General features: G+C 25.9%; 1 protein-coding gene across 1 annotated transcript; it reads left to right on the top strand.

Moving 5' to 3' along the window:
• The first annotated feature begins 551 nt into the window (after positions 1-551).
• On the top strand, positions 552-7714 carry LOC145833117 (kelch-like protein 35). Its single transcript, XM_082940318.1, has 2 exons — positions 552-575; positions 6626-7714. The coding sequence occupies exons 1-2, from the start codon at positions 552-554 to the stop codon at positions 7712-7714; spliced, it is 1113 nt and encodes a 370-aa protein (XP_082796444.1).
• Positions 7715-13393: the final 5679 nt, after the last annotated feature.

Raw genomic sequence — 13393 nt, 5'->3', positions numbered from 1 at the left:
AAGTTTGTCAAACAGTTTGAGTTCCTCTCCTGCGATAAGCAGCAACTCCGGTGGAACCCCTGATAACAGCAACCTCCCTAGCAATAACTTGCCTAGCAACGTGCCGTCAGTTGCCATGCAGAACGAACTGAAGTTTGCTCAGACGGCTCAAATGTACCAGCAAGCAGCCGGCAGGGACTTCCATAGCAACTTGCTGCCCCAACATCTAGCTGGTGTCTTTGGCAACAACAAGTCGTTACCTAACAACCCTTCACTGCCTAGCAACGCTTCGTTCCCTAGCAACGGAAGTTTCAACCCCATGATGCCAGTCAACCACTACACTGCACCCGGCAAGGATTTTCCAAAAATGCATTAAAAACATAAAATTTGCTGCCTGATTTTTCAGTTTGGTGTCGATATTGTTTGACTTTAGAATAAAAACCTTTTTAAAAACAAAAAGTTTATTACTAGTTACGAGAGTTTATATATTCTGATCATTAACTGTACAACTAATTAAAATCTGTCCACAGAACAGTAGTGTAAAAAAACCTGAGAACACTAGATAATATAACATGCAAAAAGGAAATGTTGCTATTGTAAGTTAACTGTTCTTGTAAAAGTAAAGTACAGTAGAACTTGTTATTAAAATTTAATGTACAGTCCCTAAATATTTTTCAATTTAGTATAACGTTAGTCAATCCTAATCTACGACCCATTAAGTTAGATTTTTAAATAGTTAATAAAGAAAATATTTTTTTTTTGTTTCGTAAAGAAACTTACAAGTTATACACTCTACAAGTTTTTTTAACGAAAACAAAGTCTTTTATTTCGTTTTAACGTCTAAGTACATGATTTTGAAAACAGCCAAGCACTTTGAGATAAATTAATTAAATAAGCTATCTAACTTTATAAAATCAAACAGTTAAATATTTAAATTTAAAGATAGTTGTATTTCTCCTTTGAGCTACTATGCTTATGGGGTTATACAATTGTGTCTAAACCTTGCTTATTCTTTATAGTGTTATTTTTTGTAGTAGGTATAATAGCTACACGATTAAAAGCAGTTGTGAAAAGACTTGAGTAATTTTTTAGTTATTGAATATAAGAGTTTAATATCTGATGGAACTAATTTACAAACCAGATAATGCATATTAAGACCTGAGCAAATTGAACAAGAAGCAAAAAACAATTAGTGATATAAAAAATTACTGAGAAACTTCTGAAACAAAAAGACATGTTATACATAATATTATCTTGTTTAAGTAAATATTAGTTAAAAACACGCATTTTATATAACTCAACACCAACTATGTACCAAATTTATTAAATCTCCAATTGTAATTGCGTATGTAAGGTACTTTAGTTATAGTTGAGAAACATAATCGCAGTAAAGTAGTTATTCTGGGTAAATTTTACACTAAATGTTTTAGGAAAATATGTTTTACAGAAGTAATAAGTGAGTTTAACTTGTAATTAGTATTTTTATGAAGTATAAATTGTCTATTTACATAAAATAATAGCTTGTTAATATTCTATTTTAAAAAATGAACATTAAAAATCAAAAAAAGCTTTATTATATAATGGAAAAGCTTTCAAGCTGAGTTTTTAAAATGTAAATACTAGTATCATCGTTTTAAAAGGAACAAACTAAACACATTATAGTATTTTACTCAGCAGTTACTAATGTAAATACAAAATAAACCTAATAAAGCTCCCGTAAATATACAATTATTTTTATTTTTAAAACCTTCTATGATAAAACCTCTTAAAAAAAAGTAAATGCTTTGTTATAAGAAATTTCAAATTAAAAAAAAAATGTTTAAACAGTTTTAAATTTTTTGTCTACCGATAAGGTTGCCCTAGTATTTTATACCAATGCAACTTACTTGATCCAAGTAGTTTTGGACTAAACGCAATTTTTAAAATAGCTGCTATAATAACGTGTAGTAGCACATATCAATAACAAAAGAATAATGTTTTTTTTCGGTGTTTAAAACTTAAACTACATTATGTTAATAATAAATAGGGTAAAAACCATAGTATTTTGTGACTAGATTTCGAAAAACCAATTAAGTAAGTGCATTTAGTATTTTAGGTATTACTATTTGATTAATGAAGTTGTGAGAATTTTCTAAAATTTGTGGTCCTAATCTAACAAAAAATCGTCTTGTAATTTGAAGAAACTATTGTATAAAAATTAATAACATTTACTAAAAGTAAAAATGTGATCAAAAGCTAATATAACAAGCACTATGGAGCAGATTATTATAACATACGTGAATTTTATATGGTTCACACTAATCGACTTTGACTTAAAAAACTTGCAGCTTAGATATATCTGTTAGTGGGCTTACAAATTCTAGCCCTAGTTTTATAACTAGTTTTTTACCTTAAGGTTAGTCAGGGGTAAACCTATTTCTTTATTAAATTAGAGTTTATTGAGTGCCAATATCTATATAAGTTGGTTACTGGTTAGTTACTTTACGTAATATTAGTACATAAAACAACAACTTCAGAATTACTATGCTTGAAATACCTAAATAACTTGACATTTTATGTACAAAGGGGTGTTTTTTTCTAAGTAAACTTAATTAAAACCAAAAAAAAAAGAAAAATAAGTGAGACTTTTGTTTCTAATAATAGTCAGACATGGATGCAGTAGTAAAAAAATAAAAAAAAGTAAATCACAAAACTTTTATTTAACAACTATTTGAGTTGTGTCAAATTTAAATTTTAAACCAATAATTACAAACGATTTTATTTTAGATAGCACAAATTTAGTGTAAAGTTCATTCGATTAAGTTTTTACATCGAATTTAATCAAAAAAAGTTTTATAAAGCAAGTATGTACCAATAAAGTCAATTACACGCAGCATGACTACATATTTAATTTGTTTTAGATTGCATGTTTTCATTGTTGTTGTGCTTGTAAGATATAAGTAATTTTTATTTATATTTAGGAACCACCTTTTTAGATGTTAATTACATATAAAATTTATTTGATCAATAATTAGATTACTATTAAAAACCAATAAAAGTCTGTGAGAGCAAAAATTAAATATTTTAATCTTATAATACTTTTAATTAGGTGGAAAATGGCTATTTAAACTATTGTTTTGTATTTATAGTGCAGTTTTGCAAACATAATGTAAAAATATCTTTAGATTAAGTTCTTTTTTAAAACTTAGTTTCTATTAAATAATATTTATAGGTTAATATATGTTTGGTTACTAATTTTTACCAATAACTTCAAAAATATAGTTAACTTTGAAATTTATTTGTAGATGCTTTGAATTTTAACCTCTTTAAAATAAATTAATGCTTAGTTTACTCTATAAAAACATTTAAAACGTTTTTAATTAAAAACTAAAATTTCAAAGTATGTTTAAATTTTTGAATACTGGTAGATTGAAATCTACTTTGATTTTATACTACAGTCAATAAAGTATATAATAAGCAAAATATGTATATAACTTGTCTTTTAGTTTTGAAATAAACAAATTACAATTTTACTTGGTTTCGTTAATTATTTTTAAACTTAATATAGTTTTAAATTATAAAAAACTTAAAACAGTTGTTTAATCAAGAAAACAGAGACTAGCATCTGATACAAACACTTTGTTAAAAATAATTCAAACTTTTAATATGTACTGTCAATATGTTTATGGTTTATAAAATTGTAAACAACAGCTTTTTTTTAAATTGTATGTTATGTTAATGATACTACAAATAAGTATTTTCCCAATAACTTATTGTACATTTAAGGTTTAAGTCAGTGTTTTTAGTAAATGTAATTATTCATGTCAGCTATACATTTTTGCGGTTTCTAATATGTTAAATAACGAGTTTTAAGCATGATAAAGATATTACAAAGAACATTTAATGTTGAGTATGTATATAATCTTTAAATAGCGAAACTAATTTAATTTTAGATAAATTGATTGTTTCTCATAACTATTGTTTCTATAAACGGAGTATTAATTTCAATGATTATTTTAAAATTGTATTGTAATGACACATTCTTCCTAAATAGAAAATTTAGATAAAGTCATTGCTAATAAATAACACAACTGCTTTTAAATGTTTACCAATATTTTGTAAAAAGTTTAGATTAATCTGTATACTAAGCAGCATTAAATTAATTTTATTGATACACAACAATAAATATTAAATTAATATAACTTCACTACCGTGGTATGTTTTTTTTTTTTGATTATTTACAAGAAATTTATTTCAAACAAATTAGCATTAACTTTCAAAAATACTCTTTACTAAGACGTACTAAAACTTTAATGTACACTTTGGTAGATTTGAAAAGACTAACGGATTGAAAGTAAAAATTGTAAGTGATAGTAAAATTCTATAACTAATAAACTTTACAATTAGCTAACAATCTCTTTAATATTTATTTATTTACATATGAAAAGCCTTTACTAAACAAAGTATCTTTCTGATGCTAAGTTTATGTTTTTTAGGTTTTATTACATATTTTTTCTGTTTTTACTTTTAGACTTTTACAAACAGTCTAATACATTAACAAATCTGTAGTAATAATTTTATAGCATTGAAGTTACAGTTGACAAAAACAAGTTATTAAAGTTTGTTTTTTTTCTACTGGTGTTTTAATATTTTTCCTTTAAAGGACCGTTTTGTAATTGATGTCCAGCTTCTTATTGCTTCCTATTGACCTTAAAAGTATAAAAGCTGTGTAAAATATATTTATTAGTAGTGTTTTTTTTTTAAGGTTTTTAAAAACAATGAATAATAAAAATGAAAACTTTTAGGAGTTACAGAAATAGATTTTATTAAAACAGGTTCAAAAATTTGAAACTTTGCTTGAATGATTTTATAAGAACTTTTAGTTTTAAGAAAGCATTAACTACACAAAAACATTTTAAGAGCATTCAAAAAACCTGTATTACAGACATGTAAGTTTAAGAAGTGGAGTTTTCTGAAGTGCGGGCAGGAATTAAAGAGCTCGTACCGTTTATTTAAGTTATCCCTTCTGTCGGCTTTGGCGATCGCGACCTTTTCTAATATGCAAGTACTGCAAATGCTTTGTTGGTTTTTGGCTTTGCTAATATGGTGGATTATTTCCCAGTCTATTCTATAATCAAGGTTGTTATTTTACTTAACTAACTATAAAAGACATTAAGACATGTAAGTTTCGTTTAATAAAATAATCATATCTTTATACGTGAGTTACTGTTATTTAAGCTAAACTAATCACATACATTAGTTATAATAACTAAAATCAAAGTAGTAACAATAAGAAAAAAAATCAGATTAAGTAAAATGCAACAATTAGTACAAGATTAACATTTTGGTAAGTCTTCTACAATGTTAGTGGCCTTAGAAATAATCCTATATCATACAAATTTGGTTTTTAAAAGTTTAGTTTAACTTAAAAGTTTTTAGTAACTTCACCTTTCTTTACATTAAGAATGAATAAAAGTTTTTTTTTTATAACAATTTCTAAATTTATATGCAAGTGATTTTTTCATGCACTCTTTTAGAGTTGTAAAGGTAATTTTTTGTACCATATTTTAAGTCTTTAGTAAATAAATTAAAAACAATTTTAGTATAAAGTTATATTCACGATATAATAGTAATTGAAGTATTAGTTAAAAGTTATAATGCATGTTTAATATAATAAGCACAATATTTAGACTTCTTTATGATAAGTTTTTATTTTTAGATATACCAGGCAGCTGTTTTTACTCTTAACACTTGATTAATGTAAGTAAGCTATGTTGTACGTAAGCAAAAATTTTAAAGTTACTATTAAACTGAAACGAGAACTTAAAATTATGATAAAAAGCGATACCTATGAATAAAAGGTTTAATAAAAAGTGTCTCCCCAGATAGTTTTGTTTAGATTTAAGTATGAAAAAAAAGAAACAAATGGATACGGTCGTTTACCCTGAGTTACATTCATATTTTATAAAAAATTCTTTTATGAAAATGGATAGAAAATTAATAAATTTCGAAAATATTTTAAACGGTTTGAATGAAAAATGTAAGCATCAGCTGAATGAATCGCTTAAATCAGGTGATATTAAGATAAAAAATAGAATTTAAATTTTCTAACTGAGTTTCAATAACGATTGTCTATATAATTTTTTTATTTGTAAAAAAGCTATAATTTTTTTTAAGTTTTCAAATTAAAATTTTATTGCTGTTATCTAGCCATAAATCAAATCTTAAAAAAGTAGTTTATAAAAACTAAAAAATATAAAATTTCATAAATGTGGTTCAATATGATTGTTAATATAAATTCAAACTAAGTTATTAAAAAAGCTTAAAGTTTGTTTTAATGATAATAAAAAATATTTTTTGCATCTTAAATTATTACAGTATAACTTATTACTGAAATACATATTATTGAACAGGCAGATTGAGTTTGAAAATTGAAAATTTGGTTCCTTTTCTTAAAGCCGCAACAACTTTACAAGTTAAAGAAAACGCATACATTGACTGTTTAAAGGATTTACTAAATAAAAAGAACATTTTCTTTTTGTTAGAAGTTTTTAAAGTCTTTTCAGTGAAACAGTTTAACAAGTATTTGATGTCTATTATTGAATACAACTTTGTAACTTTATCAAAAACTAACGAGTTTAAATTAGTTGATTATAAAACTTTAAAGTCAATACTTTCGAGGTCAGGACTGAACGTGAGCTCTGAAATTGAAGTTTTCGAAGCAGTGGTCCGCTGGATCGGTCACGACAAAAAATCTAGAGCCGCGAAGGCGTTCGAGCTTTTGAAAACGGTTCGACTGCAGCTGCTGCCCCCGCCAGTTCTCGAAAGCCTCGTTTCTAACAACGAGTTCTGCAGGTCCTGCTCGGCTTGCCGCAACCACGTCGGTCGTGTTTTGAAAGAGAAACAGGTCGGGTTCGAGGACGTTCGTAACCGCGCGTGCATGCACGACTTCACGCCCTTCTTCCAAGACGCAACTTACCTGGTGAGCTTGAAAACCGAACCCGGGTTCGACGTTATTTGCGAGAACCAGTACCCGTTGGAGTTCAAGAAGTTCGCGCACTTTGCCGACTCTGAGGAAGAAGTGAACTTGTTGTCGATCGAAACAATGAAGATGGAAACGTTGGAACCGTTTCAAAACCTGCCTGAGTACAAGTACAAGGGTGACGCGCTCGAATCGTTCGCCGCGTGTTTGTTCATGGAAAAGCTTTACGTGGCGGGAGGCTGGTTGAAAACAATGGACGTCGAATCGGCCGCTTTTCGAGTTTACCACCCGGAGACCTGCGAATGGCGGGATCTGCAGAGCATGGGGATCGCGAGAAACGACCACTCTTGCGTCGCGTTCGCGGGTAAAATTGTCGTCACTGGAGGCACTATTGGAACGGGCCGCTCAGTTGAGGCGTACGACAGTTTTGCAGGTGAATGGACGTACATGCCCGACTTGACGGAAGAAAAATATTTTCACGGGTCAGTCGCGATGGGAAACAAACTTTTTGTTGTTGCTGGTCTCGACACACAAAACTGTGAGGTTTTCGACTCTGATAAGTTCACTCTTATTAAGCCGTTCCCGTTGAAATGCGACGGTGATTTCGATCATAACAAACTCGAATACTTCCGAGTAGGGAACGAAATAATTGTCAAGTATGATGGAAAGGAAGCAGATCACAATGTTTTCATTTACAACACGATTGAAGATAAATGGAGTTCAAAATGCGTTCAATTGTTTAAAGAGAATTCTTATAAATTGCTTTATGTTTAATATTTCAATAACTTTCTTAAGTTTACTTTTTTTAATTTAATTGTATGCTTGCTCGTACTACAAAAGCACTTTATATATTTCAGACTTTGTGTTTAGTTGTATTATAATTAGAAGATATTAAAACGTAAAGGACCTTTTTACTGTTAAGTTAACTGAAAATGGTTTTCAATTTAAGACAATCTGAATTATATGAAATTTTTGTTAAAACTTTGAAAATACTTTTTGTTTTATAGTTTTAATTTAAAATTTTATATATACACAAGTAAACGATACGAAATGAAAAAGACAAATTTTTTAAAAAGTTTTATTTACGTTATAAGTCCTAGTTTTCTTTGAAAGACTTATATGAAAAACTTGAGGATGAAATATTCATTAGTATTTGATTAAGTACTTTTATTTTTTATAATAAAATTTGATTGTTTTTTTTTGTATATCAAGTATGATTTTATGTATCTTTTTTATTTTTAAGTAATACTGTTAAGTTTTTAATAATTCTTTAGCTCAAACTAAACTATTTTATTAAATTAACGTTATTTAAACTGCTTCTTAGTAACTTTTTTCTTAGCTCTTGGTAACCTTGAACATTGTTACTTAAGTCCACTTTAAGTTTTAATTTTTTTTTTTCAACTAATGCAAAATGGTCACGGTTTGCAACAAAATCCCTTGCCGCTTTCAACAAAAGAACTGATTTAGTCAAGTCTCCATACTCTTCAGTTTCGAACTCTTTTGTTTGCAGATTTATTTTGTTAACGTCGATCCATTTAAGGCCAAAGATCTCTCCTCGCCGACGATGATTGAGTTGCACTCTGTTTTTGTTCAAGTTCTTGATTAAGTACAACCTTGTTTTTGAGTGTTTACCATGAGGTGTGTATTCTACGTACGCTTTCAATTCTTTGTACTCATCCAACGTCAGTACCAGTCCAGTTTCTTCTGCTAACACGCGAACGCCGGTCATTTTTTTGTCACCGTCGTCGTCAAAATCCTCTTTGCCTTTAGGCAGGCTGACCTGTTTATTTGAGTTTATTACGCACAAGATTTCGTCTTGTGCGTTGAAAACCATGCAACCCGCCAAGTATCTGTTTTTATCAACTTTGAGCACGTGCTTTTGAAAACCTAAACTGTTGTGAAAGTTTTCTTGACCCGGTATTTTTTCCTTGTAGTTATTATAGAAGTAATTTATCAAATATTTTTTTTCGTGTTGAAAATAATAGAAGTCTTTGTTTTTGTTTTTCCCATTGTCATAGTTGTACATTAGATGTTCCAATCCATTTATGAATTGAAGAGCTGTCGTAAATTGAAGCATATTGCTTGTCACAAGGGTGTCTAACGCCAACTCTAACGAACTGTTAAGTCTATTGCGAGGTAAAAAAGTGGAGACAATTCCACTATGATCGTTGCGGCTTTTTGTTCCGTTTTGATTGTAAGGATTTTTACCTTTGCTGATAAAGCTCTTCGTTTTTGACTTTCTTTCTTGGTTTTTAGCAGCTTCATAACCTTCCGATTTGTTTTCAACTTTAAACATGTTTACCTATTCTTCTAGAAAAACTTAAGTTAATAATGTTTATTTAAATTTTAATATTTAAAGTCTTAATTTTCGGTACTAGCCTTATTTAAAAACTAACGATAAGCAAGATGGTAAAAACTGAATTATATTATTTATGTTTGTTTATATTACTTATTTATATGTTGTATTCAATTTTGTAGCTCTAAACATAAAAAGAATTAACGGATACAAAAATATATTGATGATAATTTTTAAAACTGTAAAAAAAAAATCTAAACAAATCCACTTACAAACAGTTTTATAAATATTATAAAAAAAATTTTAAACTTACTATCAAATAAAGTTATTAAATTTTAATTTATGAAATCTTATTTCAAACCCATTTAAGTTTAAAACATACACAATTTGTTTATTTATTAATTTTTTCTTTTAATAAACAAATAATTAATAGTTTTCAGTCCTAAAGTTTTTATATTTTAAATTTAATTATTTAAGTATTTTTGTAAATAACATTTGCACATTTTAATTAAGCTCGTTACTGAGTAAATTGAACAAGATTTTATAGTTAACACAAACTGTTATATACCTGTATATTAAAACAAATATTCAAAAATAACTAACATAAATAAAATTAAATGAAAGCTCAATGCTTCTAAGCTTTAACATTACTAAGCTACAAGTAAAATTTACTCAATTTTTTCATTAGAACTATCAATTAAAAATAAAATGTTTCGCTGTACTGCAATTAGTTTTCACGGTTTTAAGTTAGCTGGTAGTTAATTTTAGCATTAGATATTTTCATTAATCACCCAAAGGTATGTCATGTTTAAATTCAAGTAGAGTTCTTTATTTTGAAACTGTTTTTAAAATAATATTTTCTAATAAGTATGAAAAAGCTAAAGTACGTCAAACTAAAATTAAATTTAAAAAAATATAATTCATACAACATAATCTTATTCAATATCTTACATAATTTGCACCTAAAACTTATAGTATACAAAAAGCATTAGACTTTATCTAAAAGTTTACTGCTTATAAATTATAAAAGTTTGTAGTTTACTTATAGATAATAGTTTATAAAGAAAGCAAAATGTTAAAAATTAATAAGGATTTTTTAAAAGTTTGATCAAGATTTTATACTTGTATGTGAATAACATGCTGCGATTTGAACTTTTATATTTAACAGAAAATTTGTTGACTGAATTAATTTAAAAAAGAATAATTAGTTTTTTTTCAACATAAAAAAATAGAAATTGTTTATTTAAAATGCATTTATTATTCGAAAAAGAAACTAGCTAATTTTGCAATATTAGAAACTGTTATTAATTTCTATAATAAAAGCTACTTTAGCATGTGTAAGTTATACTAGAAATTCATTAACAAAACTTTTATAATTTCTTAACAAACACAAGTCTCTTTAAAAAATAACTTTTATTACGTCAAATATTTAACTTTTACTAAGTATTTTTTCGTCTTAATATTGTATTATTTGAATTATTTAACTTGTGTTAAATTAGGGTATTGCTTTTTAACTTAAATTTTTTTCATTTTCTACTATATTAAGTTTTGCTTAAATTTTTGTTTGCTTTTTTTTAAACGGACTTTTTTACTTTAATTTTAAATTAGGATTGTAAAACTACTGTTTTGACTTTTATAGTTGAACTACCTGTAAAAAACAGTCATAAACAAAATATTAGTCTGAAATGCTTTATTCAAATTAATTTTATATTCACAATTAATTTTCAAACTTTTTTTCTGTGTGTTTTTTTTTTAGTTTTAACTTTATTGGTCATTGTTGATAAGATAAACATATTCTGTAATATAAAACCAACTTCGCACGATTAATATAAGGTATTTTTATTGAGAGAAAAATTTAATTTACACTAAAGTGTAAAAAAGTAAGTTGTTGAGCTGTGCTTTTATTAAATAACATACATTTGAATTTATAAAAACAATTCTTTGTCTTAACGCTAACTTTGTCAGTTTTATGAAATATTTGTTAAAAAAATCGACAAACTTAATTATTACGTTAAATAGTTGCAAAAAATTACGTAAAACTATTTGATAAATCTTTTTCTTTCCATTAAAAGAAGCTAAAACAAAAAACTTTAGTTACTTAAGTTGGTAGATATTTTAAATCCTTTACTAAACAAACTCATAAACTATAACATCGTATCTATAGTTTTTTTTTAAAGTTAATGCTAATCCAAAACTAAGTAAACAAAAACGTTATGTATATTGTTAATCTTGTTTTTAAAAATATAAATTTTTAATCGCTATAAGTCACCTTAAACAACTAGTTGGTCTTAAAATATAATCTTAAAATAAATTAGCTATTTAGTGAAGTAAAACTAGTAAACATTATCTGTTTTAGTTATTTTTAATCTAAATTATATCTTTTTTATTATGAGTAATAAAAATTTAAAATTTCATAATCGTGTTATCAAATAAGGCTTTTTGCTATATTTTGTAAAAAATCTAGTTTACAATTTACTGAATAATAAACAATAAACTTGAATAAACAAACAAACTAAAGTTTTAATAATTTATGTATAATAATATTATATTAATTATTATAATTATTATTATAATAATATTTATATACGTTAAAAAATTAAGTTTAAAACAAATTTTAAAGTACACAGTTTTCTCTAGTACCATTTTTTAAAGGTTATAACCGTTTAATTTGACTGTTTTATTTTATCATCACGTTTCGATAACTATATAGAAGTATATAAATGTATAACAAATGTATATATAAATTTTAAATATAAAAACTTATAACCTTACTTTGATCAGAAATTAAAACTAAAATGAATAGAATAAAAAATCAACTGTTTTGTTTCATAGTTATTTGCGCTGCAAAAAGAGATTTAAAATGAAAAAAATATAAAAGTTCGGGTTGTTTATAAATAACTAGAATTGTATAACATAAGTTAAAATTTAGAGATAAATAAAATTTTAAGAATATAATAAGAGGCAAATATAGTAAAGTTTAAAGTTACATATGATATCTTGAAAACGGTAAAGAACTAACAGTTACAAGTTCCTCAATATATAGATTTTTTAACAATAATAAATCGAATTAGAAATTAAAATTGACTTTAAGACCTTTTAAGTGAATAATTTAGAGTAATTTCAAATAAAAACCTAAAATCTATACTCTTTTAAAGCAAAAAAAAAAATTTTTGAAATAAAACCTTTAATGGTTAACAAGATTTTTTTTTATTTATACAGATCAAATACAAAGAGGTTCAAATTTTTTTTTTTTTAATTTGCCGCTTAAGTACGAATTTCTTATGTATGCACTGCCAGTTAAGTACGCGATATTTAGCCGCAAAACTCTGTGTTTAAAATGCTTTTTTTCTGCTCAGAAATAAAAAAATATATAAATAGTAATTGAAAAATATTAGGATTTTTTATTTATTATACTGTATTAAATTTAGATAAATTAAAACTAAAATAACCAGAAAAAAGTTATGAACTTACAAGCTAGATATTAAAATTAAAATATGTTATTTATAACAAAAGTATTACAGACATAACTAAATTACTCTATAAAAAACTAACTTTTTAATTAGGAAACAAAAGTATAAAATAACTAAAACTAGAATAATATTTTTATATATTTCTGAATATATCAAAGAGAATTTTAATTTTAATTTAAATGAAAGTATAGATGAACTTACAAATTTTTCTTTTAAATTTTTAACTCTTTAAGTTTATAGATCTATTTATAATAAAATATTTCTTTTCAAGTAATTTAGTATATAAAAATTGAAAATTCACTAAAATAATGTTTAGGCTTATACAATTAAATTAAAATATCTTTAAATTTTATTTAAACGTTGCTTGATGGTGCAGGGATTCTATGATGGTTTTGAAATCTCTTTGAGTTGAAAATTTCAAAAAATCAAGAACCAACTTTGTGGCCAGCAGATGTACAAAAATAAAACAACTTAAATAAAAATATTAGAATACTATTAAATGATAAAAGAATAAATTGCCAGGTGGCGTAGTTGGCTAAAGATGATTTTGAAAACTCTCTGAACTGAACTTTTCAAGGTTTAAACCCGGTTGGTTGACACATAAACAAAAAATATAAGTGTTTAAGTACAAACACAACATTATTATATAACAACATAACACAAAAGCTTTACACAACATTATTATAT

The sequence above is a fragment of the Thalia democratica genome, chromosome 4 (genome assembly GCF_965202585.1).
Source record: "Thalia democratica chromosome 4, ktThaDemo2.hap1.1, whole genome shotgun sequence".
Taxonomy (NCBI): domain Eukaryota; kingdom Metazoa; phylum Chordata; class Thaliacea; order Salpida; family Salpidae; genus Thalia; species Thalia democratica.
Note: the sequence above shows the minus strand (reverse complement) of the source record. Positions and strands in the feature narration are given on the sequence as shown.